The 26851-nt window shown below is 39.0% G+C and overlaps 1 protein-coding gene across 4 annotated transcripts in view; it reads left to right on the top strand.

Moving 5' to 3' along the window:
• The window catches only part of CDK19 (cyclin dependent kinase 19), a 186982-nt gene that overhangs the window by 20429 nt on the left and 139702 nt on the right, over positions 1 to 26851 (top strand). The window contains exons 2-3 of one of the 4 annotated variants that reach the window (XM_075554673.1): positions 14176 to 14237; positions 15574 to 15619. The exons of 2 other annotated variants lie outside the window; for them this stretch is intronic. In XM_075554673.1, the coding sequence (XP_075410788.1) occupies positions 14176 to 14237; positions 15574 to 15619 (108 nt within the window). The remainder of the gene's footprint in view (positions 1 to 14175; positions 14238 to 15573; positions 15620 to 26851) is intronic. One more of the 4 variants, XM_075554671.1, reaches the window with a different exon arrangement.

Consider the following 26851-nt stretch of genomic DNA (forward strand, 5'->3'; position numbering starts at 1 on the left):
GTGGGCACTGCCCTAAGCGAACTCCGACACTTGCCCACAATGGGGCTGATTGGTTCCCGTGATGGTAGAGGGCAGGTGTCAGCACTGAAGCAACAGAGACAGGGTGGGCGTAGTTATAATAGACAACAAGTTTTCAATAATAATCAAAGCAACCTGTCTAGTGTGGAATTTGGCATTGGCTACTTAGCCACTGTGTCCCTAGGAATGAAATAGATGGGACGACTACTAAATATTTACGTGATCTGTACAGGCGAAAGAATGGTAGATCAGGTGAACAGCAGAATAGACAGTCACGATCGCTCAATCAATTCCCAGACCTGAGCCAGTTTACAGACCCACAACCCCTTGAATGAAGAGGAGGCCGGGTCCCTTGTAAGGAGGACCCTGCTACATCACTGAAGGTTTATACTGTTAGTCTTTCTTCTAGCCTTCCCCAAAGGGACTTGCGGCCTTTCACAAGAGTGACTGTTCATTGGGGGAAAGGAAATAATGAAACTTTTCGGGGATTACTAGACAGCGGCTCAGAACTGACACTAATTCCAAGAGACCCAAAATGTTTCCAAGGCCCACCAATCAGAGTGGGGGCTTATGGAGGTCAAGTTATCAATTGGGTTTTAGCTCAAGTACACCTCACTGTGGGTCCTGTGGGCCCCCGGACCCATCCTGTGGTTATTTCCCCAGTTCCAGAATGCATCATTGGAATAGACATACTTAGTAACTGGCAGAACCCCCATATCGGGTCCCTAAAATGTGGAATAAGGGCTATCATGGTAGGAAAGGCCAAGTGGACACCATTAGAGTTGCCATTACCTTGGAAAATAGCAAACCAAAAGCAGTACCGCATTCCTGGAGGGATTGCAGAGATCAATGCCACCATCAAAGACTTGAAAGATGCAGGGGTGGTGATTCCTACTACATCCCCATTTAATTCACCAATTTGGCCTGTAAAGAAGACAGATGGATCCTGGAGAATGACAGTGGATTATCGTAAACTTAACCAGGTGGTGACTCCAATTGCAGCTGCTGTCCCAGATGTGATTACATTACTTGAGCAAATTAATACTTCTCCTGGTACATGGTATGCAGCTATTGATCTGGCTAATGCCTTCTTCTCAATACCAGTCTCAAAGGACCACCAGAAGCAGTTTGCCTTCACCTGGCAGGGGCAACACTATACTTTCACAACTCTCCCCCAGGGGTACATCAACTCTTCTGCCCTGTGCCATAATTTAGTCCGAAGGGACCTTGACCATCTGTCTATCTCACAAAATTTCACACTGGTCCATTATATTGATAACATGCTGATTGGACCCACTAAGGAGGATGTATCAAAGACTCTCGATTCATTGGTACAATATCTGCGTACAAGGGGTTGTGAAATTAACCCAACAAAGATTCAGGTACCCTCCACATCAGTAAAATTTCTAGGGGTCCAGTGGTGTGGGGCATGTCGAGATATTCCTACTAAAGTGAAGGATAAGCTATTACATTTAGCTCCCCCAACAACTAAAAAAGAGGCACAACGCCTAGTGGGTCTCTTCGGATTTTGGAGGCAACATATTCCTCACTTGGGTGTTCTACTTCGACCTATATCAAGTGACACGAAAAGACTCCATTTTTGAGTGGGGTTCAGAACAAGAAAAGACTCTTCAACAAGTTCAGGCTGCCGTGCAAGCTGCTTTGCCACTGGGACCATATGATTCGGCTGACCCAATGGTGCTAGAGGTCTCTGTTGTAGATAAAGATGCAGTGTGGAGTCTTTGGCAGACCCCTATTGGTGAATCACAGCGTAGACCATTGGGATTTTGGAGTAAAGTCTTGCCATCCTCTGCAAACAACTACTCCCCCTTTGAAAAACAGCTGTTGGCCTGTTACTGGGCCATGGTGGAGACTGAACGCCTCACCATGGGCCACCAAGTCACCATGAGGCCTGAATTACCTATCATGAACTGGGTATTGTCTGACCCACGTAATCATAAAGTTGGACGTGCGCAGCAACACTCCATTGTTAAATGGAAGTGGTATATACGAGATCGGGCCAAAGCAGGACCTGAAGGAATAAGTAAGCTGCATGAAGAAGTGGCCCAAATGCCCACAGTCTCCACTCCTGTCACATTGCCTCCTTTCTGCCAGTCTCCACCTATGGCCTCCTGGGGAGTTCCTTACCATACTTTAAGTGAAGACCAAAAAAGTCATGCTCGGTTTACGGATGGCTCTGCACGATATGCAGGTGCCACTCGTAAGTGGACAGCAGCAGCACTGCAGCCCCTTTCTGGGATCTCCCTAAAGGACAGTGGTGAAGGGAACTCTTCCTAATGGGCAGAACTTCGAGCAATGCACCTGGCCGTTCAGTTTGCATATAAGGAAAAATGGCAGGATGTGAGACTGTATATTGATTCATGGGCTGTGGCTAATGGCTTGGCTGGATGGTCAGGGAATTGGAAGGACCATGATTGGAAAATTGGTGACAAGGAGGTGTGGGGAAGAGGTATGTGGATAGACCTCTCTGAATGGGCCAAGAATGTAAATTGTATCTCACGTGAACGCTCCCCAAAGGATTACCTCTGAAGAGGAAGACTTTAATAATCAAGTGGATAAGATGACACGCGCTGTGGAGACTGGTCCTCCTCTTTCCTCTGCCATCCCTGTTATCGTCCAATGGGCACAAGAACAAAGTCGACATGGCAGCAGGGATGGAGGTTATGCATGGGCTCAGCAACATGGACTTCCACTCACCAAGACTGACTTGGCCACTGCCACTGCTGTGTGTCCCATTTGCCAGCAACAGAAACCAACATTAAGTCCAAGATATGGGACAATTCCTCGGGGAGATCAACCAGCAACTTGGTGGCAGGTTGATTACATAGGACCACTTCCATCATGGAGGGGACAGTGTTTTGTTCTTACTGGAATAGACAACTACTCTGGATATGGATTTGCCTTCCCTGCATGTGATACTTCTGCCAAAGCTACTATTCGTGGACTTACAGAATGCCTCAGCCACCAGCATGGCATCCCACGTAGCATTGCTTCAGATCAAGGAACTCACTTTACAGCAAATACAGTGTGGCAATGGGCCCATTCCCACGGAATCCACTGGTCGTATCATGTTCCTCATCATCCTGAAGCTGCTGGCTTGATAGAACGATGGAATGGGCTCCTAAAGACACAATTACGGTGCCAACTAGGTGGCAACAACTTGCGGGGCTGGGGCAATGTTCTCCAGGAAGCTGTATATGCTCTAAACCAGCGGCCAATATATGGTGCTGTGTCTCCAATAGCCAGAATTCATGGGTCCAGGAACCAAGGGGTGGAAGCTGGAGTGGCACCACTCACTATTACTCCTAGTGATCCCCTTGCAGCATTTTTGCTTCCTGTCCCAGCAACCCTGTATTCCTCAGGCTTTGAGGTCCTGGTCCCGAAGAAAGGAACTCTCCCACCTGGAAACACAGCACGGATTCCACTGAACTGGTAGCTGAGAATGCCCCTGGGCACTTTGGACTTGTCATGCCTTTGGATCAACAGGTCAGGAAGAGTGTCATTGTACTAAGTGGTGTGATTGATCCTGATTACCAAGGAGAAATTGGACTGGTACTACATAATGGAGGTAAAGAAGAATATGTCTGGAATCCAGGAGATCCCATAGGCCGCCTCTTGTTGTTACCATGCCCTGTTATTAAAGTAAATGGTAAGTTACAGCAACCCGATCCTAAAAGGATGTATAATGACCCAGACTCCTAGGTGAGGTGACCCTAGTCAAAAATGGAGGCTTTTCATGTCACTTGATAAATAGGTCTTGATATGGGTCATTATATGAAAGTCTGGGTCACCCTGCCTGGCCAGATGCTTGCTGAGGGCAAAGGTAATACAGAATGGGTAGCAGTAGAAGGTAGTTCTACCTATCAGTTATGACCAGTGAACAATTGCAAAAGCGAGGCTTGTAATTGTCAATGTATTTTCTTTGTATGTGATTATTGCATATATTTCCTTAGTTCAAGTATGATATATCAGATGCAATTGGACTGTGTTTTCATTTATATAGGTGATAGATGATTGATGATAAGTAGAAGTGTAATTTCATTAATATCTGGAACTTACATAAGTATGTATGGGTAAAGAATTGTGTACAAGTTCCAGGTTGGCCAGGGGTGGATTGTGATAGTTTATTGTGCCAGCCTGGCCGATAAACACAAGTAGGATTAACTGAAGGGCAGAGGGATAAATGGCTTGGTGAGCCTCGCCTTGCTTGTTCTGCGCCTCAGTTTAAAGGGGTACACTACCTGTGGGATTCCTAGCCTGTGGCCTGTGTCGCTTTAAGTTGAGGTCCCTTTAAGCCCACGCGATTGGAATGTTCATCTCTGGAGCTGGGGACCGACAGTTGATGACAGTTGGGGACCTGCCTTGCTGTTTGCTGCCTGGATATATATAGCCCAGCTCTATCTACAGAAGGGGACTGGCAACTGGTAGTTCTCAAGCCTTAAAGGACTGCTAGTGTCTCACTGCTTTATAATTTAACTTTGAATTTCTTATATATCTGTATATAATGTAACGGTTTATTTCTTGTATTATATATCTGTCTTTATAAGTAAATAAATAAATAAATAAATATATAATTACTAGCAATCTGGTTTGTCTCTCTAGAGAACCCTGTCCAACACATATAATATCTACATGAGGGAGTAACCCTCCAATACCAGAATTTTTCCTCCCAAAGTTATGTATTAAAATTTTTTTACAAAACAACCTTATCTTCAAAGTACTCTCCATTACAGTGACACATTTGTCAAATCTGTGACTCCATTCCTACAAACATTTTCAAACTCATCTGTTTGTATCGCTGACAGCACCTCCCTGTTTTTTTTTAACCTCTTCTGTGTCATCAAATTATTGTCCTTTCATGTCCCTCTTCATCAAGGAAACAAAAAGTTGCAAGGAGTAAAGTCAGGTGAGTTAGGTGCATGGGGCAAGAGAGGCATGTTGCTTTTTTGCCAAAAACTGGCACACTGAGATGGCTGTGTGAACAGGTGCTTATTGCGGCGGGAATCCCCTGTCTGCCACAATTCAGGCCTTTTTTGTCACACAGTGTTACTCAATCTTTTCAGAATCTCTAAATAGAAAGCTTCATTAACAGTCTGACCCGGTTGAATGAACTCCAAATGTACTATCCCCTTCACATAAAAACCAAAACAGAACACATGAGCATAGTCCTGATCTTTGATTTCATATGATGAGATTTTTTTTGGGCTAAGTGATGAAGACTTCTTCCACTGGCTTGACTGATGTTTGCTTTCAGTGTCCTAAGATAGCACTCTGTCTCCTCACCAGTAATGACTTTGGAAAAAAAGTCTGGGTTGTTTCAGAGCTGTTTTTTCAAAGCAAGACATGTTTCCACAAGAAGCTCTTTTTCCTGGTCAGTCAGAACCCGAGGCACAAACTATGCAGTGACCCTTCTCGTTCCCAAATCTCCCTTTAAAACTCGCTGAACATCCAGAATGAGTTAGTTGACATTTCACCTTTTTTCAAATGAGAAAACCAGTAGCGCTGCCTAGACATCACAACAGTTCTGCGGCAATTTCCCTAAGCTGGAAACAAAATTTCACAGCTGCACACTAGTCTCTTAAATTGGCCATCACAAAAAACAAGGTTCAAGCGAAACTGCTCTTAGGAAAAATATTTACCCTCAGTAAAATGTTTAAAAAAAGAAAAAATTCACTGTGACCAAAGAGTACCTTCCCAGGCAATGCCACTGGGTGCACTGACAAAGAGCGAATTGCTGGATACTTTCCTAGTGGGAAAAATGTGTACTTCGAAAGTGGAGCTTTTTCATTTTTTTTGGGGGGTGTCCCTCCTTGTATTTGCCATTTAAATCATTTTAAGTATATCTCAGTGACATAAATTATAAGCACAGTGTTATGCAATTATAACCACTGTTCATTCAAAAAAATTTCATTACCCTATTAAGTATTTTTTTTACCCTATTAAGCATTCCGTATATCATCTACCTGTGGACTACAATAACCACTTTGTCACTTAATCTAGTCTAGATAGTTAATATAAGTGGGATCATACAGTATTTGTATTTTTGTATCTGGGCTTGTTTAACTTAGGATTTTTTAAAGATACAGCTACATCATAGCATATAACAGAATATCACTTTTTACTTTTTAGTAGAACCAAGATGATGTCATGTAGCTCAAAAGTATAAGAATCCTTAGATTTACTCCTCAACATGGTTAATATGTTGTCTTTTAGCTCTGTTCATTTCTCCTTGTCTTTTTCTTTAGTTAGAAATCTGTATTAGGTAAACTTGTTTTTGGATTTCATTTGGTTGACTTACATAGTCATTTGTAAGGAATGTTTTTATTTGTTAAATGCTTTGAGTTTGTATTTAAAAAAACAAACGTGTTTTTTCCCCCATTCTGTATCTTATATGATCTAAATAGGGAATTAGGTGCAATTTATAATAAAGACAGATGTCTTTAAGTGTTGTTTTTAGTTGCCTGGAGCTGGTTCCCCCTCATAGTCACCCTGTGTAAATAGAATGAAAGGCTACCCTGTCATGAGCCATCCTCATTGTTTGAACCCATCGTTCCAGCCACTGTATGAGTGCAACTGGTTGTTCAGGGTCTTCCTCTGTTTCGATGCCCCTCCACTTTACCAAGCATGAGATCCTTTTCCAGGGGACAAGTCTCTCCTGATAACATGTCCAAAGTACCTGAGATCATGTTTCACCATCCTTGCCTGTCAGGATTCTGACTACACTCACTTCTTCCGAGACAGATTTGTTTTTCGTTCTGGCAGTCTACAGCATTTTCAATATTCGTCACCAATAAAATGCATCAGTTCTTCTATGAGCTTTCTTATTCATTGTCCAGTTTATGTGCCCAAACTAAGGAAAAAACCAAAACAAAAAAACAAAACAGCCTCAAATCGCTGCTGGCAAGTCGATGCCCACTCATATCGAGCCTATAGGACAGGGTAGAACTGCTCTTGTGGGTTTCTGAGATGGTAACTCCTATGGGAGTAGGAAGCCTCATCTTTCTCTTACAGAGTGGCTGCTGGTTTTAAACTGCTGACTTTGAGGTTATCAGCCTAACAAGTAACCACTAAGGCACCAGGGCATAATGGTTATGTATAGTTTTGAAAAAGAAATTACATGCATCTTCGTAACTTCTGTTCAGTTGTTCTTGATACATAGCTAAAATCGAAGTAAGGTGAAACCAATTGCGTGCTTTTAAAAATTGGCCAGCTTCTCTTTTTGCCAACTTTTTTTAAGGGGTGCTGAGTTTCTGTTTCAAGTATGAACATATTTGGATACAGTCCTGGTGGTTGTACAACATAGTGAACATAACATCACTGAATTGTACATATAGAAATAATTGAAATGGCAAACATTTTGTTGTTATATTCTACCACACTATGAAGAGTATCCAGTTTTGATTTCTTATAATAAAGGACATAAAGTAATATCCAGATTCCAAATATTTTCCAGTGTAACGTTGAATTGTGTTTTTTGTCTTTACATGAAAACTAGAACATTTGATAGCAAGCTATTCCACTCTGAAAAACATGCAGGAAATCTAACTAGGGTTCCTGCCCTGCTATTCTCCACTCTTCTTGCCCTTGCCTTAATTTAGCATTCAACATTGTGTCTCCTCTTCCTAGGTTTTCTCTCAGACTACTTGTGATAAATCATCCTGCTTTATCTTTTAGCAATGCCAGAAGGAAAGAATTTAGAGTGTTGGTGTAACTGTGGAATTGGAGGTCATACGAGTAGTGTGTTGTAAGAGGAGATAGAATTTTCTCCTAAGATTTGTGACTTAGGATAACTACCATATATACTTGTGTATAAGCTGAGTTTTCCCAGCACATTTTTAATGCAGTTTTTGTGGTAAAATTAGGTGCCTTGGTGGATATTTGGGTTGGTTTATACTCTACTATATATGGTAACTACTAATGGGACACAGATTGATGCTTAGGAATAGACTCAAGATTATTGTGACATCTCTTTTTTCAGAGGAAGCAAAAATTTATAAAATTGAAATGAACTACATGAGCAAGCAATTAAAGATGGTTAGAGCAAGTACTTGGGATCGAGGTTGCAAATGAATTTAAGAGAAAAGTAGCATGATAATGTATGCTAGGCTAGGCTAAAGAATTTGGATTTTGGAGAAGAGAAATAATAAGTTATAAATGGAAGTAATTATAATAGTTCCCTAAACAGACCTACTGGATTCCACTCCCTGAATTTAGGAGGAACACACTTATCATAAGATGTAAACAATGTAGGAGGTGAAAAATGTGGAGTGAAAAACCCAAACCCATAGCTGTTGAGTCAATTCTGACTCCTGATGAGCTTCTGGGACAGAGTAGAACTGCTCTGAAGGGTTTTTGAGGCTGTAGATCTTTGTGGAAGTAGGCTGTCTCACCTTTTCCCTTGGAGTGGCTTGTCGTCTCAATAGATGACCTTTCAGTTAGCAGCATCTGTTTTAACCAACACATCACCAGAGCTACAGGCAGTGAACCCACTGCCTAAAATGGATTCTGATTCCCAGAGACCCTCGATACTGGGTTCCTGAGGCTTTATAATGGATTTCCTAGAATCTGGGATCAAATTGTGGAGTTATTTGGGCAGAGATAAAAAGGATTTTTACTAATGTAATTCCAAAGTGGAGAAGAGTAGATGTTTTTGTTCTTGTGTACGCCTGTTCCCAGGTTTATTTAGAAGGGGAAGGGGAAAGTAGTAATTCAGTTGTATGTGTATTAAATTTAGTTTGTTAAATTTTGAGAGTGTACAAAGCAGAACATACACTAATCCAATATATACTAACACAACAGTGTGTACATTTACAATTCAGTCACACTGATTATATTCTTTCAGTTGTGCAGCCCTCCTTAAACCTCCTGTTCTCCCAGGTAATAAACTCACTGCCCCTCATGTTTCCCATCCAATTTTTCTAGTTGCTGTTGTCAAATGGATCTCATATGATAGATTTTGAAAGAGCACAATGCTGAAGGCAGACTCCCCCCCCCCCCTTTTCTACTAGTTAAGCTAAATTGTTTGGTTTTAAGAAAATTTTAAGAGCTCCTGTAAGCCTCAACCTGTGACATTCAGCTCAACCTTCGTGGGTCAGCAAACTCAGCTCCCTGAATTAATTGCCCAGAGACACCCCACTCCACAAGCCAGCCTCCTACACAAAAGCACTCAGCTTTACCTGCTCCATGGGTTGGGAAGTTCACCACTCTGTTCCATGCTCTCACTGCACAGGGATATCGGGTCCAGAGGACAGGCTCTACTTCTTCCTGTCTCTTGTTAGTAATGAGATCTTTCCTCCGCAGAGGGCTCATTTTATATTCAGCAGGAAGGCATTGCAGGGAATCCTGTTCACAACTACTCCTAGGTGAGTCCCATCATTGTCGTCTTATGCCTTTTTACCAGACCAATGCCGGAGAAGGTCATTTGGTAGAAATCGGAGACGTCGACTACAAAAGTCACATTAAACAGTTCAGTGCCCAGCTCTGTGAGTTACAATAGTTCAGAATTGACTGGATAGCAGTGGAGTTATGATTTGGCTGAAAATTGAGCCATGACAGTAAGTTCAGTTACAGGCCTGATGAGTAGCTAAGGGCCATAGTCTCAGGGGTTCCACCAGTCTTTACTAGACCTATGGGATACAATTAAAATCTGGAGCAGCTCATTATTAGCTGCAGGTTTATAGGATGAATGCATTCATTGGCCGGTAAGAAAGACTTAGGTCAATAATATTAACTTATTTGCTGTCATGTAGGATTCAATTGGAATTTCTCATGAACCAGAATCAACGTGATGGCATTGTTTTTGTTTTTTGTTTGTTTTTTAATATTCTCCTAGAAGGAAATGTTTTCCTTTGGTTGTTTATGTTTTCATTGAATAATTTTCACTTGTGACATTAAAAAATTCTGATATCTTCTGCCACTATTTCAGGCATTTCTTGTTTAGTTTTATTTTATATCTTCTTATGAACCTCTTTAAAGGGTTGCTTGAATATGTGTGCTGTCATAGTAAATAAATTTTATTTGAGATTTGAGAAGATCACGATAATCATGGAATTGAATAAACAATTTCATCTAAGCTGCTTTCTTTTTTAGGCTCTTCATTTTATTATTACTAATTTTGCTACTGGAAAACCGAGAGGATTGAAGCTGTTATTTTGACACCATAATGGTTGTAAGTTTCTAGACTAACAATCATGCTTTAATTATTTTAGCTTTTTAAATTTTAGGTGCTTTTGTTCTTCACTCTCTTCTGAATCCTGCCGGAACCTCTGGCAGCTCTTTCAGTGTATTCTGCAACCGTTATTGGATGATTTTCAGCAACATTTTACTTGCATGAAATATTAATGGTATTGGTCTATAATTTGAACATTCTGTTGGGTCACCTTTCTTTGGAACGGGTAAAAATATGGATCTCTTCCTGTTAATTGTTTAAGTGTCTTCCGAATTTCTTGCCATAGACAGTGAGTGCTTCCAGTGCTCTATCAGCTTGTTGAAACATTTCACTTGATATTCCATTAGTTCCTGGAGCTGTGTCTTAATGATTATGCATTGGGCTGCCAGGTTAGTAGTTTGAAACCCCTAGCTGCTCCTTGGGAGAAAGATGAGGCTTTTTGTTCCTGTACAGAGTTGCAGTCTTGGAAACTTATAGGAGCCATTCTACCCTCATGGTTCACCATGAGTTAGCATGGACTCATTAGCAGCAAGTTTTTTTTTTCAATTTTGTTTTTGGATAATGCTTTCAGTGCTTCTTCCTTCAGCACCACCTTTGGTTCTCACCCTTATGTTACCTTTTGAAATTGTTGAATGTCGACTATTTCTTTTTGATACAGTGACTTTGTGTTCTTTCCATCTTTTCTTAATGCTTCCTGCATCATTCAATATTTTGCCCATAGAATCTTTCAATATTGCAATTTTAGGTTTGAGTTTTTTCTTGATTTCCCCCCCCCCCCCCCAGTTTCAGATATGCTGTGGGTGTTCTTCCTTCTTGGTTTTCTAACTCTAGGTCTTAACACATTTCATTGTTTTATATATATATATATATATATATATATATATATATATATATATATATATATATATATATATATATATATACACACACACACACACACACACGTATATCTTTAGTCATTTTATTGGGGCTCGTACAATTCTTAGCACAATCCATACATCAATTGTGCAAAACACATTTGTACATTTGTTGCCCTTATTCTCAAGCATTGTTATATTTTACTTTGTTTTCTTGAGCTGCCCTTTGAAATTTTTGGTTAGGTGTTTTTACTTCATTTCTTCCACTTGCCTTAGCTACTCCCATGAGTAAGGACAGGATTCAGAGTCTCTTCTGATATCTACTGGGTCTTTTCTTTCTTTTTAATAACTTTGCTTTCTTCATGCGTGATATTCTGGATGTCATCCAACAGCTCATCAGGTCTTCTGTCTTTAGTGTTTGACACATCAAATCTGTTTTTGAGGGGTCATCAAAATGAGGAGGTATATAATCCAAATTGTATTTTGCACCCCCTGTGGACTTGTTTTCTTCTTTCTTTTTCAATTTTAACCTGAAATTATAAATGAGCAATTGATGGGTCTGTTTCACAGCCAGTCCCTTGTCTGGTTCTAGCTGCTTGATATTGAGTTGCTCTGTTATTTCTTCCCATAGATGTCAGTTTAATTTTTGTTTATACCATCTGAAGAAGTCCATGTGTATAGTTGCCTTTTGTGTTGTTGAAAAAAGATTTGTTGAAAGATGAAGAAGCTATTAGTCTTGCAAAATTTTATCATGATAACTGCAGCTTTGTTTCCATCACCAAGATCTTTCCTCTTTGATTTTAGATTTTGCACTCTAATCCTAATAATTATCAATGCATCTTGATTACATGTTTGATCAATTTCAGACTGAAGATTTTGGTAGCATTCTTCTTTTTATGCACCTCTAGTTTTAGTGGGTAGTGAATACATTTGAATAGCAGTTGATGAGGAATATAACACTGTTTGTAATGTGTCTTCACTGGCATAGTAAACCATATCATCGTTTGATTCAAAGTGGCAATACCAGTACATTTTGGCTCACCAAATGCCTAGAATTTCAGTCTTTGTGTTCATTTAAAAAAACAGCAACATGTTATTATTGCAGCTGTGTAGGAAATTTTAAACTTACCATGTGTTTTTAACTTTGTCCTTTTAAAAAATTGCTTGGGCTATACTGGATCACATGCATTTCTATATTAATTTATTGTCAGCTTATCAATTTATGCTAAAAAAGAAAACAACTTGGAATTTTGATAGGGAGTTTCAATTTGGGGAATGATTCATATTAACTGTTAATTTTTTCTGATCCATGAATATGAAATGTCTTTTCATTTTTTTAGATCATTTTATATGGTTTTCAACAATGCTGGTTTACCGTCCATTTAATTTTTTAAAATTTACATTTATCTTGATTTATACTTCGTACATTCCAAGATCCAATTAATAGATGTTTGCAGTTGTTTCTTTTCATTTTTGGTCAAACTTCATCAGCAAGTGAAGGTCTATCTGTCATTTTGGTTGACTCTAATTTGAGAAAGCATGAAGCCCCTGGTGGTGCAGTAGTTAGGCGTTGGGCAGCGATCTGCATGGTTGGCAGTTCAAAACTACCAGCATCTACTCGGGAGAAAGACTGGGCTTTCTACTCCAGTAAACAGTTATAGTCTTGGAATTCCACGGGGGTTGCTATGTGTTAGTATTAACTCCATGGCATTGAGTTGAGAAGGCATCTCTTCCTCAGTCACATTTTGAGTGCCCTGGGACCTGAGGGCCTTCTCTTCTGGTAGTATCTCTTGACAGTACTTTGCTTCTATTCATTAGGTTTTCAGTAACTGACAATATTTTGATGCTATCCATAGGGTTTTCAGTGGCTAATTCCTCTGAAGTGGACAGCCTATTCCTTCTTCATAGTTTGGTCTTAGTCTGGAAGCACAGTTGGAACCTGTTCACTTTGAGTGACCCTGATGGTATTTGACATACCAGTGACTTAACTTTCAATATCACAGCACACAAGCTACCAGAGTACGACAGACAGACAGACAAGTGGTAGATTCCCATTCAAGGTGACACTGTTTTGAGTTTTTGAGGCTATAGCTCTTTACGGGAGCAGATAGTCTGGGAGCAGCTGATGGATTTGAACTTGTTAGCAGCCCAGTGCCTTATCCAGAGTTCTATGTCTAGCAAATTTCTGAAGTTCCCTGTCTTACATTCTCCATCTGTAAAGCAGAGATAATAGTAGTACTTACTGGCACCAAATGTACAAATTTGCTTTACACAATTGATGTATGTGTGGATTGTGATAAGAGTTGTATAAACCCCCAATAAAATGATTTTTTTAAAAAAGAAAGAAAAGCTGGGGAAAAATAGGAGCACTTACCTCTGAGTAGTTTTGAAGATCACATGAAGCTGAGCCCCTAGAACTATGCCTGGTATAGCCTTTGGAAACCTTGGCTGCTATTAGTTTTGTTTGTTTCATACAATCCGAACTAGGGAGGTTTCTTTCATAGACCCTAGCATGTGTAGTACCTTGTTTAATTAAATATCAGTCAAAATGAATTTAACTTAAAAAAAGGAATGAACTTTTGGAATATCTTTGCAGTTCAACTTTCCCATTTTTCTTCACTTTTGTCCTCTTCTAGGTCAGTTTTAAATGACAATTTTTCTCCAATAGTCCAATATTTTCTGGTGCTAAGAGGAGAATGTGCCGTGAGCTGAGGTCCAACTGAGGTCACGTTGTAAAGTCTATTTTTATCCTTAGTTTATTATACATATTTTATATATTCATCGGCATTCTCACATAATTAAAATTAGTTGCTTTCAGCATATATTACTTTGTGCTTTTATAGCTCTTTTAGTTTTTCTAGTAGTATCATTTCTTCTGCTGGGTGAGAATATAAATTAGGTTCAACTTTAGATCTTTTCATATAATTAGCTGCATATTATGTAATGACCTCTGTATGTAATCAATTTATTATTGATTTGCTCACTGCCAAATCTAAAATCTGATTTCCTTGGCAGATATGTAGACTTGTGATAGGCATTTTATGTTTTTGGGCAGTGTAACTTTTAAATCTACATAAATTTCTCTGCATTTTGCCTCTGCTGTGTTCATAGATTCCAGGAGGGCTTCGTGTATGGACCTCAAGCGTTGGAGGTAGCAGACTTTTCAGCAGAAGGTAAAGCAGAGTGTTGCCTTCTGGTGTCATTGTGTGTGTGTGCTGGGGTGGGCATGTGACAGGTTAGAGCTTTTCAAGAATGCCAACACAAAGTAATTTATAATGATTGATATATTTGCATAATTCACTATCACAAAATTTAACAGCAAGTTAATACATGCAAAATTTCTTTCAGTATTACTGTATACTTGAAAAAAGGAAATTTCAGATAGAAACAAAGACTAAATTTCACCTTCTCTTCCTTAAACTACAAAGGTAGGAGTAATTAAGAAAAGGATGCATTTAGTATAATGTATAATAGGTACTGTATAATTTTCCTAGACCTAGCTTCACTGTGGTTTTCTTCTTGGGAAGTTGTCCAAGTCATTATTCATGACTACTGCTCTTTTCACTCAAAGACTGCTTCAGAATAAATCAGGAGGCTGCCTAGTCCGTGACTCATGGCAGGAGGATAGACATTCTTGCTATAGATCCTGTGTGCCAAAAATGTCAGTTTCAATATGCTAATTATCCCTTCAGAACTCGTTAATATGCTCTTCTCTCAGGTTAGTTCTTGTTTCAGTAGAGAAATAAACACATCCCACGTACTTATAAAATATGTTTTTATAGAGACAGTTTTAATGAGTTACTTTTAAATAAAATAGCATGCGTGACTAGAGATCAGAAATTGTGACATATCTCTTTCCTGGATTATATATCCATGATTTTTTTTAAGAAACACTTTGTAATTCATGTACCAGATATTTCAATACCACTTTTAGTGAATTTATAAAATTGTCTGAGTTTTTCAGACAATATATAAGTAGATTTTATTTTTTAAGATCAAAAGCTTATATGATTTTATACTTTTAGATGTAAGTAAATAGCTAGTTTTGAGATAGATTCTGAATGAGAGTTAGTGGAATGGTTTCTTAAATCTCCTGGAAACTCTATTTGTTTTGCTTTGAAGTAAGCCTGCATATTATACCCTCTAAGATGCACACCTTAGATGAAGTTGGGTATTATTTATTAATCTTTACTTTGTGCCTTGCACAGAATCACTTCATTTTATAGGTAGTGCAGGTTCACTGCCTTTTTCACCTCCCTCCTATTCAGAGCAGAGCCTGTTTTTAACTGGAGGAGGTAGATGAGTTTGAAGCTGTTTATTTAGGAAACCTACAATTTACCTCCCAAGTATTGTCTCCTTTCTTTTGCTCTTGTGGCCATTTTGAGACTATTTTCTATTTAGAGATACTAGTTAGACTGGAAGTAATTTCTTGAAGGCCTTTCATACTTCATTTTCAGGCTGGTTGGCTATTCTCACCCCTGTTGAATTATGTACTCTTGTTTTGTTTAGGAACTGTGGTTGTACAATGGTTAAGTGTTTGGTTGCAAACAGAAAAGTCAGTGGTTTGAACCCACTAGCTGCTCTGTGGGAGAAAGATGTGGCTTTCTACTCCTATAAAAATGTTCAAGCCTTGGAAAGCCAGTGGGGCTGGTCTCCTTGGGCTTACAGCATTACTGTGAGTTGGAAGAGTTGGTAGTACTTTTTTCCCTTTTAAAATATGTTTAGCTTATCTGATTGTGTCATATTTTTGTTATCAATTGAAGATCTCAATAGATTATCCTAATCAGTAGTATCAAAGAGGTAAAATACTGTTGATCTCAGGGTATAGGTAGACTCTCCCCCACAAGTTCTTATGAGAAAGATGGGATTAAATGGGTAATTAAAGAATTATTTATATATATATATTTAACTTGTAAATTAATTAGGTACAGTTTTACAGAATAAATCAATTTTCATTTCAACAATTCATTCGCATTTTGTTTCAAGTCACTGATTGCAATCCCCACAGTGCAACATCACTTATCCCATTTCCGCCTTGTGTTTCCTGTTTCCATTTCTCCTTTCATAACCCTTTGGCGTTCTGAACTCTCTCCTTGGAGAAATGATACCCTTTTGATCTCAAATGGTTGATTGTTCTAAGGATTTCATACCTTTCTAGTGTTACTGTTCACCATATAGAGCTCTCTCTTAGTTGGCAGAAAATTGGGCCAGAAGTGTGAATTTGGTTCCAGACTTGACGGGTGAGTAAGGGCCATAATCTCAGAGGTGGGATGGTGGGAAGAGGATGAGAGTCTATATAGTAGTATTTTACTAGACAGATTCAGGTAGTTTTTCCACATACTTAGTTCCTCTAGTCTCATGTGAACATCTATTAGACCAAGATATTGTCTAACATAGAAGATATAGTCAATAGATTGCCAACTAATGACACCCTTGTCATTCTGTTAATTCTAATTTGTAGCAACCCTGTACAGGGTTTCCTAGACTGTAACTTTTTGTAGGAGCAGACAACCTCATCATTCTTACAAGGAACTGATGGTGGGTTTGAACTACTGACTGGTTGTTAGCAGTCTAGCACCTAACTCATATACCAAGGTGCGACTTACTCACCACCTTGGGCACTCAGTAACTGCTGAATGAAAGACTTAATTCTGGACTCTCACTGTAAACCTTCCTCTGATTAGAGAAGTTAGTCATCAAATCAACTGATCAATGCATCAAATATTTGAGTGTTAGGTACAAGGCATTAGGTGGTAACAAAGATATATATAATGCTGTTTGCAAACTATATATAAAGATATATATATATATATATTTCACTCATCAAACTAAATAACAATGTGACATATCAGTTTCAAATGCCTGTTTCATTTTTAGGGAGCCCTGGTGGCATAGTGGTTTCATATTGGGCTGCTAACGTCAAGATCAGCAGTTCAAAAATACTAGTTGCCCTGTGGAAGAAAATGAGGTGTTCAACCCTGTGAAGAGGTATATAGTCTTGCAAACTCACAAGGGCTGTTCTTCTCTGTCCTGAAGGGTTGCTGTGAGCTGAAATTGACTCACGGCAGTGAGTTTGGTTAGTTTTATTTTTTGTTGAAATATATTTGCCAAGAACTCATATTCTTATGTCCTGTTCTAAGCATTCTAGTTAGATATCTATTCAAAGACTTCTTCCATATGTTTAAAGAAAATGTTCAAAAAGTTCGTGGGAGGCTTCAACAATTTCATGGGAAAACAAAGAGAATGAAATCTTCCAGGGAACTTTTTGATACCCCCTTGTGTATTAAGCCTTTCTTGGTGCTGGACACCGTGCTAGGTGCTTTGTACGGATATGATCTCATTTCATCTTCAAGACAGGTCTTACAAGATTTATAGATGTACAAGCTGATTATTTGAGACTCTAAGTAACTTATTAGCTGCATAGCTGCATGAATTAGTATAATAGATATGGTTCCATAGCACAAGCTCTCTCAAGCATCCACTAGAAAGGATTATATAACATGGTACATTATAGATGCCCTGGGTGTGGTGCAGAGATGTGGTTTGTGAGTGCACAGGAGATAGCTTTGACCTCACATTAAAAAGAGAATAGGATGCTCACAGGATTTTTGAAACCTTGTCTTTGTTAGATGGACAGAAAGAGCACAGGGAAAGAAATCAGTTAATGTGGGTCAGAATGAGGGCCCAAACTAGTATTTTGTGATGACAATATAAAAATTTTGAATAAATAGTAAAATGCAGTTTAACTATTCTTGTCTTTTATTTTAAACAAGTCCTCTTTTCCCCTTTTTTTTTTTTGGTCTTCAACAAAACACTTTCTGGATTTGCTTTGGCAAGTTGCGTTTGAGAAAATAGACACACTCTTGTGAAAATCCCAAGCTCATATTTATTGACTGGGTTAGAACAATCAGTGCAGCAGTAACTAAGAGGGCAGAAGGCCCAGGAAAAAGAATGTCCAGAATGATTTCCCAAAAATCCATAATACTTTGTTTGCCTCTTCCTTCTAGCTCAGTAGAAAAACAAGACCAAACTCACGGTCATAGAGTTGATTGACTCATAGCAGCCCCGTATCTCAGTAAGGAAGTCTGTAATGACCATCAGTGTGCTAAATGCCATGGGGTTATAAAAGGTCTATAAAAGGCATCACTGGTTTCAGGCAACTTACTGTTTTTGTTGGAAAGAGTAAAAGTAAACCAATTAGAAATTATTTAGCAGTACTAATATATACTAATATGTACTTTAATACTAATGTAAGTACATTGTTGGAAACTTTTTCTTAGGTGATATTATGGGTTATGCCTTCGGCTGTCTCTCTTTTTCTTTAAATATTTGTGCTCTCTTTGGGTCATCTACTTTACGACTTCAGTTTCTAAGTACTTTCATATCTCTAGCTAACATCTGCATTCTGAGTTATAGGTTCCTCTGAATGCCTTTTGGACTTCCCTAACACCTGCTCAGGCTATTAACTCAGTATTAACAGACTAACTCTTTTACCCACCACTGTCACCTCCTTGTCCAAGCCAGAAACTGAGAACCATTTTTCCCTTTTTGTCCTGATACTTCTTCACTGTGCTCTGTTGATATGGTTTCCTAATTAGCTTTTTGTTTTTAACTTTTTATTGTAAATTAAGTGAGGATTTACATTTCAGATGATCATTTTTTTATTCAATGACTTAAACTACCTATTGCACCTCTCAATTGCCTCCCCTGCCCTCTTCTCCCTTCTCCCTTCTGTAGAATACTAGCTTCCCTTCACCAAAGTTAAGACCCATCTACCCTCTCACTACCAGTTATCTTTTAAATCTACTCACTTCTGTTTATTCCTTCTCAATCTTAATTTTAATTGTTGCCATCTCTTAAATTATTGTGAAAATTCTTTACTTACCGTATATACTTGTGTATGAGCCCAGTTTTTTCAGCATATTTTTAATGTCGTTTTTGTGGTCAAATTAGGTGCCTCAGCTGATATTCGGGTCAGCTTATACTCGAGTATATATAATAATCTTCTTGTTCGATCTTTCTATTGAAATGCTTCATAAAAACACATATTACTTAGAATACTTTTTTTTAAAAGTGCTTATCTTTTATTCTTGGTTTGGAATCTAGATTTTCTTAAGAAGGCTCACTTCTTCTTGACCTGGTGCTTCTTCAGCTCCAACTCTCAGTACTTTCTTGCACCTCCTTTAAACGAGTCTTGTTGAACTTTATGTGCACCAAAGTCTCTTGCTTCTGAGCCCTGATGCATGCTGTTCCTCTTTTGCCAGAAGTGAAATATGAAGCAATGGAATTATTTCCTGTAGTGATTAAAATCATAGATTCTGGAGCCAGACTACTTAGGTGTGACTCCTGGATCTGCTATGTAACTATTTAGTAACTAGGGCCAATTACTTAGCTCCTGTTTCAGTGTCCTTTTCTGTACAGCGAGGGTGGCACCTGCTCCATCACATACGAGGGGCATCCAACAGCTCATAGGGTTGTGGTGGTTGGTACACTGTCCCCTTGCTGTTCTGTTGTACGCCTTTAGTGTTTTGCCTCAGTGTGTTGGGATCAGGTTGGGTGGAATTCCCACACTGTGTCTCCGTTGTTGTTCCCTGTGGGGCTATGGGTCAGTGAGGGATGTCGTGTCTCACAGTGGGGCCGGCCATGTGGTCTTCTCTGTGGATTGGCTGCTCTGAGCGGGAATCTCATCGTCAAGGCTTGGTGGGCCAGGATGTGTTCCACTCTCTCTTCCTCCCCCTTCATTTGTTCCTGTGTGCTCTGATCAGACATGCCCCTTTCCCAGAACTGCAGATTCAGTGCTGTCCTCTGAAATAAATTCTTCTGGGGGTGTACAATTCTTCTCGATAGGATTGAACTATGGAATTGTATGACATTTGAACTGTATGCCAATAAAATGGTTTTAAAATATATTCATTTTAATCATATAACATTACATAAGACACACTCATGGATTAGTTAGCAAATTCAGTAATAATCCCCTAAATAATAGAAGGTATAGATAAATGTATATGGAAATATAATCATCAATAAAATAATATCATACAAATAAGCAGGAACAAATACTTACTCCTTAGCGATCATCTCAACTAAACTGGAATTTCTTTTCCTGACCTTCAGAGTTGCAAACTTTTGAAACACGTTATCAGGAACAGTGACCTCTGCTAGCTCACTTTCTTTCTCTACATGGTAGATCACAAATAATTCTTTGCAAATTTCAACTTTGAAAAGCTCCTCTCACCTGAAACCATAGACAGATAGATAAAAACCATAGATACATAGATAATCAGAAATTATTTTAGGCAAAGGATTGGGAGAGATTCTAAAAAGTCCCTCTCAGCTACGAATGTCAAAATGTCTAATGTTACCAATTCTTGAACTTCTTTCATATAAATCTCTGCTGCTTTCAGGCGCTTTTTCAGCCTTGGTATTTCTGATATTCTCAGCCTAGAAATTAGCCAATTTTGGAATACCCACCAACTGCCATGGAGCCATTTCTGATAGGCAGTTCCCCTTAAGGACAGAACTGCTCCTGACGCTTTCTGAGACTCTTAATCTTTGTGGGAGCAGATAGCCCCATCTCTCTCCGATGTAGCAGCTGGTGGATTTGAATTATTGACCTGTGGTTAGCAACCCAACAGCATACTCTGTAGTGCCTTCAGGGATACTTAAAAACTTTCAGTGGCAGATATGAGATTCTTCACTTGGACAGCTTTAAATATGGCTGCTACTTCCCTGGTGGTTCTTGTTCTGATATGGAGTTGAGAATGAAAGTGATCAGTGCAGTTAAGTGTGCTCACCTCTGAACTCTTCTGGCACAGTGAGCCCAGCGTCACTTTCCTGCCCTCCTGCCCTCTTTGTCTGGAACCTGGTTCTTCTTGCTTCTGTAATTCATATATTTCTGATTGGAAATGTGCCTGCTTAGTTGCCTGCTCTGCTTGGTGACTGAGCACCTAATGCACAATATGTCTTAGCACCGCTAGCTTTGGCGCTCCCTTGTTAAGAGTTAAGTCCTTCGTGCAGGCATGACTGTGTGAGATAAAGTATGAGGATAAGTATGAAAGCATTGCTACACAATCAGAGAAGCGGTTAGAAAAAATAGCAAGTGTGAAGCTGCTGTTTCTCAATTCCCACCTAGATTTATACATTTCTGAAGGTGGTTTTCCATCTCTTACCTTTCCTCAGATTGGGCAGGACTAGGCAATGCTTCATTTTGTTGTACAAAGGGTTCCTGTGGATCAGAACTAAGGCATGGCACCTAACAACAACCCTTTCCTGAAGCATTCTACCCTCTTCTATAGATAACAGGTAAAAAAAAAAAAGTGTCAGGGATTCAATTCATATTCCTTTTAAGTGTTTTTTGAGGTGTGGGAACCAAAAGAAGTATAAAGGGGGCAAGGTCAGGGCTGTAGGGTGGATGGGGTAAGGTTTCCCAGTGAAATTTGTGTAGCATTGCCCTTGCTATCCTTAAAGAATGAGCAGGTGTGTTGTCATGATGGAAAAATGTTCCTCAATACACATTTCCTGGCCTTTTCCTTACCACTGCACTTTCCATTTTCTTAAGACTGCTTCATAAATCTCGAGATTGTCCTATACCTTTGAGAAAACCTAGCAAGATTGCTTCATTGCAATCCCAAAACTCAGTCACTATGACCTCTCTATTTTGAATTTAATAGGCCCAGCAGATCCCCCTGGAAGCCAATGCTTGGATTAGACCATTAGTATTATTATTGGAGACTTGATAATGAAACTAAGCCCATGTGGCACTGAGGGAACTTGTCTGCATATCCACTCATTACAGAGGCCGTGTCAACACATCTTGTTTGGAATGAACATGTATGTATGAACTGGAACCCAGTAGCAAAACTTTTTTACTCACCTTCCTACGTCACACCAGAAGTGTACGCAGCAAAGAAACATGAGATCATAGACAACAAGTAACAACTTGTGCTGCTCTTCCTTTGTTCAGGTTTTGAGGTGGGTCAAATAGAGCTTCTATCACTGCCACAAACTTATCCAACTTTTCTTTTACTGGCTTAATTGCAGCATGATAAGTACTGCAGCAGGCTGTTGATAGCTTTTCCACTGACATTCCAGTATGGTCAGTTAGCATGCCCCTAGATGAGGGGAAGAAGCAAAGAAAGAAAATACTGTTTTAAAAGTTTCAAAAAAGAAGCAAAGAAAGAAAATACTGTTTTAAAAGTTTCAAAAAAGGGAAAATGTCACATATGATGCATTGTCGGCAGAAGGTTTTGCGCTTGCAGTGGTTGCAGAAGTTAGTGAATGGTTCACTCGGACCTTTCTTGTTCTTTCTCCTAAGAAAGGACTTGTGCATTTTCATGGATTCCAACTTTAGTAGCAGCAGCACTATAACCATTAGCATGGGTCATCATCACGTCCAGGCTATCGCTTTCCAACTTTTCTCTTTTAAGAGAAAAATGATAGAAAGGCTTCTTTCACTTCAACTCGCCCAGTGTTGATTTTTATATAATCTGGTCATTTCAGACATCAGGTCAGTAGGTGATAACATCAAGCCTGCTGTTCATGTTCTGTAAGTGTCTCCTTCATGTGACTTACCAGGACGCATTTGTAAACTCATTCTGAGTTTGTGGTGCAAGATAAGAGGCTGATTCTTTAAGGCAGTGGTTCTCCACCTTCCTAATGCTGTGACTCTTTACTATAGTTCCTTATGTTGTGGTGACCCTCCCCCAACTATAAACTTATTTTTGATGCTACTTCATAACTGCAATTTTGCTACTATTATGAATCGAGCGACCCCTGTGAAAGGGGTTACGACGCACAGGTTGAGAACTGCTGCTTTAAGGTATCACGTGCTTTGCTTGAATCTCATTCTGGCACTGAAATCTCTTCCAGCATTGGTTCATATATTAAAAGCATTTCAGGCACCTCAAGAAAGCTCTTTATTCTTGTGGCCACAGAAGACCAGCTTCTACCAGACAAGAAACAATATAACAAGTAACCTGCACAAAATATCCTTCCACTTTTTCTTCTTGATTTCCTTCAAATAGTTTAGATGTCCATAAAGGTTTTGAGCAGGCTGAGTTCTGCTTTCCAGTTTTCAAGGCAATGAAAGTGTTCTTCACAGTCTCCTGTTTCGGGACTTTTGGGATTGGTTTACACCACTTCTGAAATGCAGTCGCAAGTTGGTATTTGTGTCTGTAGCACTGACGGCCAGTATAGATTTTCACCAATGAGGGGTAAACCATCTGTGGCTATGGCATTTTCTCTGCTGGGTATCGCCTTGTAGAACCACTCTTTCAAAGCTGGCACACTCCTCCCTTTGCATTTGTATCTCACCTTATTGCAATAATGAAAGGCGCACATTTGTTCTGGAAAGAAGCCTTTTCCCTTTGGATGATTTCAAACCAAAAATGATTTGAAACCCAGAAATCACCCAAAATTTGCTGATCTTCCTCATGAATGCTTCGCATCTCACTCACAGTATCCTGGCTAGAGTCGCTTTCAACACTCTCCGGCTTCTAACTCCTCCTTTTCTACTTTTTGCTCCTCTCTAGTAGAAGTGCGAGTATTAGCATTTAGATTGATTGGAGAACGACTAAGCAGTGCCCTTTGATGCACCTTCGTCATCACCTGGCCTTTGAACACATTGAAGCATGGAGTCAACCAGTGCTTTGAGTGATGTATTTCTTTTGTTTTCCTTTGTTGGCATTCAGTTGGCCTCTTTGATTTGTGCATTCTCTGTGGCATACTAGGATGTTCCTGTGCAATAAAAAAGATAATGAGCAATACTGGAAGAATTACAAGAAATGTAAATCTGTGATTTATGTTCTATCCGTGTAAATCTTTTAATGTCTCAGTATTTTTTAAAAACCGTGATTCAAACTTCAATCCTGAAAAATCAATAAAATCAAATATATATTTGCAAGACAGCAATGCTTTTAAAGATGATTTTAAAATAATGTTTAAAAAGAAATTAGAGTTGCATAAACATGTGCCAAGAAACAGCATTCTTCCACTTCATGTTGTATATTGTCAACTTCTCTATATAGTTGGCAAAGTGTTATATAATTGTTAATTGTTATGTATGTTTATTGTCAATTTTAATCAGAATGATGTTGAATAAATATATTTGTAAGCTGCTTAACAATAATTTTTCTTAGATTATTTGAGAACTAACAATCTTTCTGCATTGAGTTACATATTAATAACTGAGCAGAAGCTTTTAAATTTTTCTCCTTTTCCTTTAAATATTATTTCATTCTCAAAAGTTAGTGATGTAGGTTGTTGATAAATACTAATTATCACAATATTGTAGCTAAAACACCAGAAAAATTGACAAAATCGACTATGAAAACACTGGCAGCAACAAAAACTGCAATGTGAACTTGTATCACGTGCCTGTAGCGCCGTGCATTTTTAACCATGTGGGTTTTGAAACGTTATTGAAATTGGGTGAAGATGGTGTTTATGACTAGAATTTATTAAATGGTTCAGAAAATAAAATAGTATATAATTTTTAGCCTTATAGGTATATTAATACTTGAAAACTGGGCTCATAAAAATATTTTGTTTAAATAACGATTTTTATAAAAAAATAAGAGCTTTTTGTTGAAACACTGCCCCCTAATTTTTTTGGCTGTCATTTTGGTATATTACCTCTTGTGACAGTGTTAACTTGGTGTGGCCCCCCCCACCCCGATCCCCCAGACTTCTGTAGTAATGCCTCTGCTTGTGGCAGTTTTGAATAAAGTATGTTCTCTACCATCCATGCACTTGCAAAACATCGTTTGTTGCCAATTCTTAATCTCTTTTTTTTGCTCTCTCCTAATTTACTTTCTGCATTTGATACTTTTGAAAACTTCTTAAACTTTGTTCCTTATTTTCTGTAGGTCACTTTCTTACTGTTTTTCTCTTTCAACTCTCTGAACTGAACAAAATCATTGGGTTGATTCTGACTCACAGTGACCTCATGTGACAGAGTAGAATTGCTTGTAGGATTGCCAAAGCAAATTTTTATAGAAGCAAATTGCCACCTCTTCCTCCCAGAGCTGATGGGTTCAAGTAGCTGATCTGTTGGTTGACAGTCCTGTACTTAACCACTCTGTCTCCAGGGCTCCTTTTAACTCTCTTAGCTGCTCATAAACACTTCATAAAAACAGAAAAATTGAGACTTTAGAAAAATGAACATCTAATATTCTCAACCTAGAATGAGTTAGCATCATTTTTCCATATTTTGCTTGATTTCTCTCTGTACTTATCACTGTAAATGTGCTTCTTACTGTTACTGCCATTGCAAATTAAATTGCAGATGTCATCACATGCCACCTTCAAAACTTAAAGCTAGCTACATCTTAGAAGAATAAGGACATTCTCTTACATAATAGCCACAGCACCAGTATTCTGTTGATGTAAGAAAATTAGTAAAGTAAAAATTAAAAATAAAATTAACCATAATACCATAATAATATAATACAATATCTACTCCATATTAATATTTCTACAAATTTTATTTCATTAAAAAATTTCTACAAACTGAAAAACAAAAACACAAAAGTCTATTTATTGTCAATTAGGTGAAGGTTTGCAGAGTAGAACATCGTTTTACATTGAGCAATTCATATATATTTTATTTCATCTCATTCATTGCAACCCTCTTAGTATACCACAACTTAGCCCATTTCCTTCCTGTGTTTCCTATTTCCATTCCTTCTTCTTTCCTATCCTTCTGAATTCTGTCCTTGGGTAAATACTGCCCTTTTGATCTTAAATGTTTGATTACTATAATGGGGGCAAGTTCAGTTGCAGACCTGAAGGATGACTAAATGGCCACAGATGGGGAGTCTTATCAGTCTCGTGACTAATACACCAGGTGTATTTTATGATTTTGAGTTCTGTTTCACATTTTTCACCCACTCTATCCAGGACCTTTTTAAAAAAATTGTAATCCATAAGATTAAAAAAAAAATCATTTATTGGGGGGTCACACAACTCTTATCACAATCCATACATACATCAATTGTGTAAAGCACACTTGTACATTTGTTGCCCCATCATTCTCAAAACATTTACTCTCCACTTAAGCCCTTGGCATCAGCTCCTCATTTTTCCCCCTCCCTCCCAGATCTCCGTCCCTTATGAATCCTTGATAATTTATAAATTATTATTTTGTCATGTCTTGCACTGTCTGATGTCTCCCTTCACCCACTTTTCTGTTGTCCGTCCCCCAGGGAGAAGGTTATATGTAGATCCCTATAATCGGTTCCCCCTTTCCACCCCACCTTCACCCTCCTGGTATTGCCACTCTCACCACACTTGCTTTTTTTTTTTTTAATCGTTTTATTGGGGCTCATACAACTCTTATCACAATCCACACACATCAGTTGTGTAAAGCACACTTACACATTCGTTGCCCCCATCATTCTTAAAACTCTTGCTTTCCACTTGGGCTCCTGGAATCAGCTCCTCATTTTCCTTCCCCACCCCCCCACTCCCATCTCTCCCCGCTCCCCCCGCCACAATGAACCCTTGATAATTTATAAGTTATTATTTTATCATATCTTACATTTCCGGGCGTCTCCCTTCACCTAGTTTTCTGTTGCCCACCCCCCAGGGAGGAGGTTATATGTAGATCCTTGTAATCAGTTCCCCCTTCCTATCCCCCCTTCTCTCCCGGTATCGCCATTCTCACCGCTGGTCCTGAGGGGTTCATCTGTCCTGGATTCCCTGGGTTTCCAGTTCCCATCTGTACTGTTGTGCATCCTCTGGTCTAACCAGGTTTGCAAGGTAGAATTGGGAGCATGATAGTGGG

This window comes from Tenrec ecaudatus, chromosome 7, assembly GCF_050624435.1.
Source record: "Tenrec ecaudatus isolate mTenEca1 chromosome 7, mTenEca1.hap1, whole genome shotgun sequence".
Classification (NCBI taxonomy): domain Eukaryota; kingdom Metazoa; phylum Chordata; class Mammalia; order Afrosoricida; family Tenrecidae; genus Tenrec; species Tenrec ecaudatus.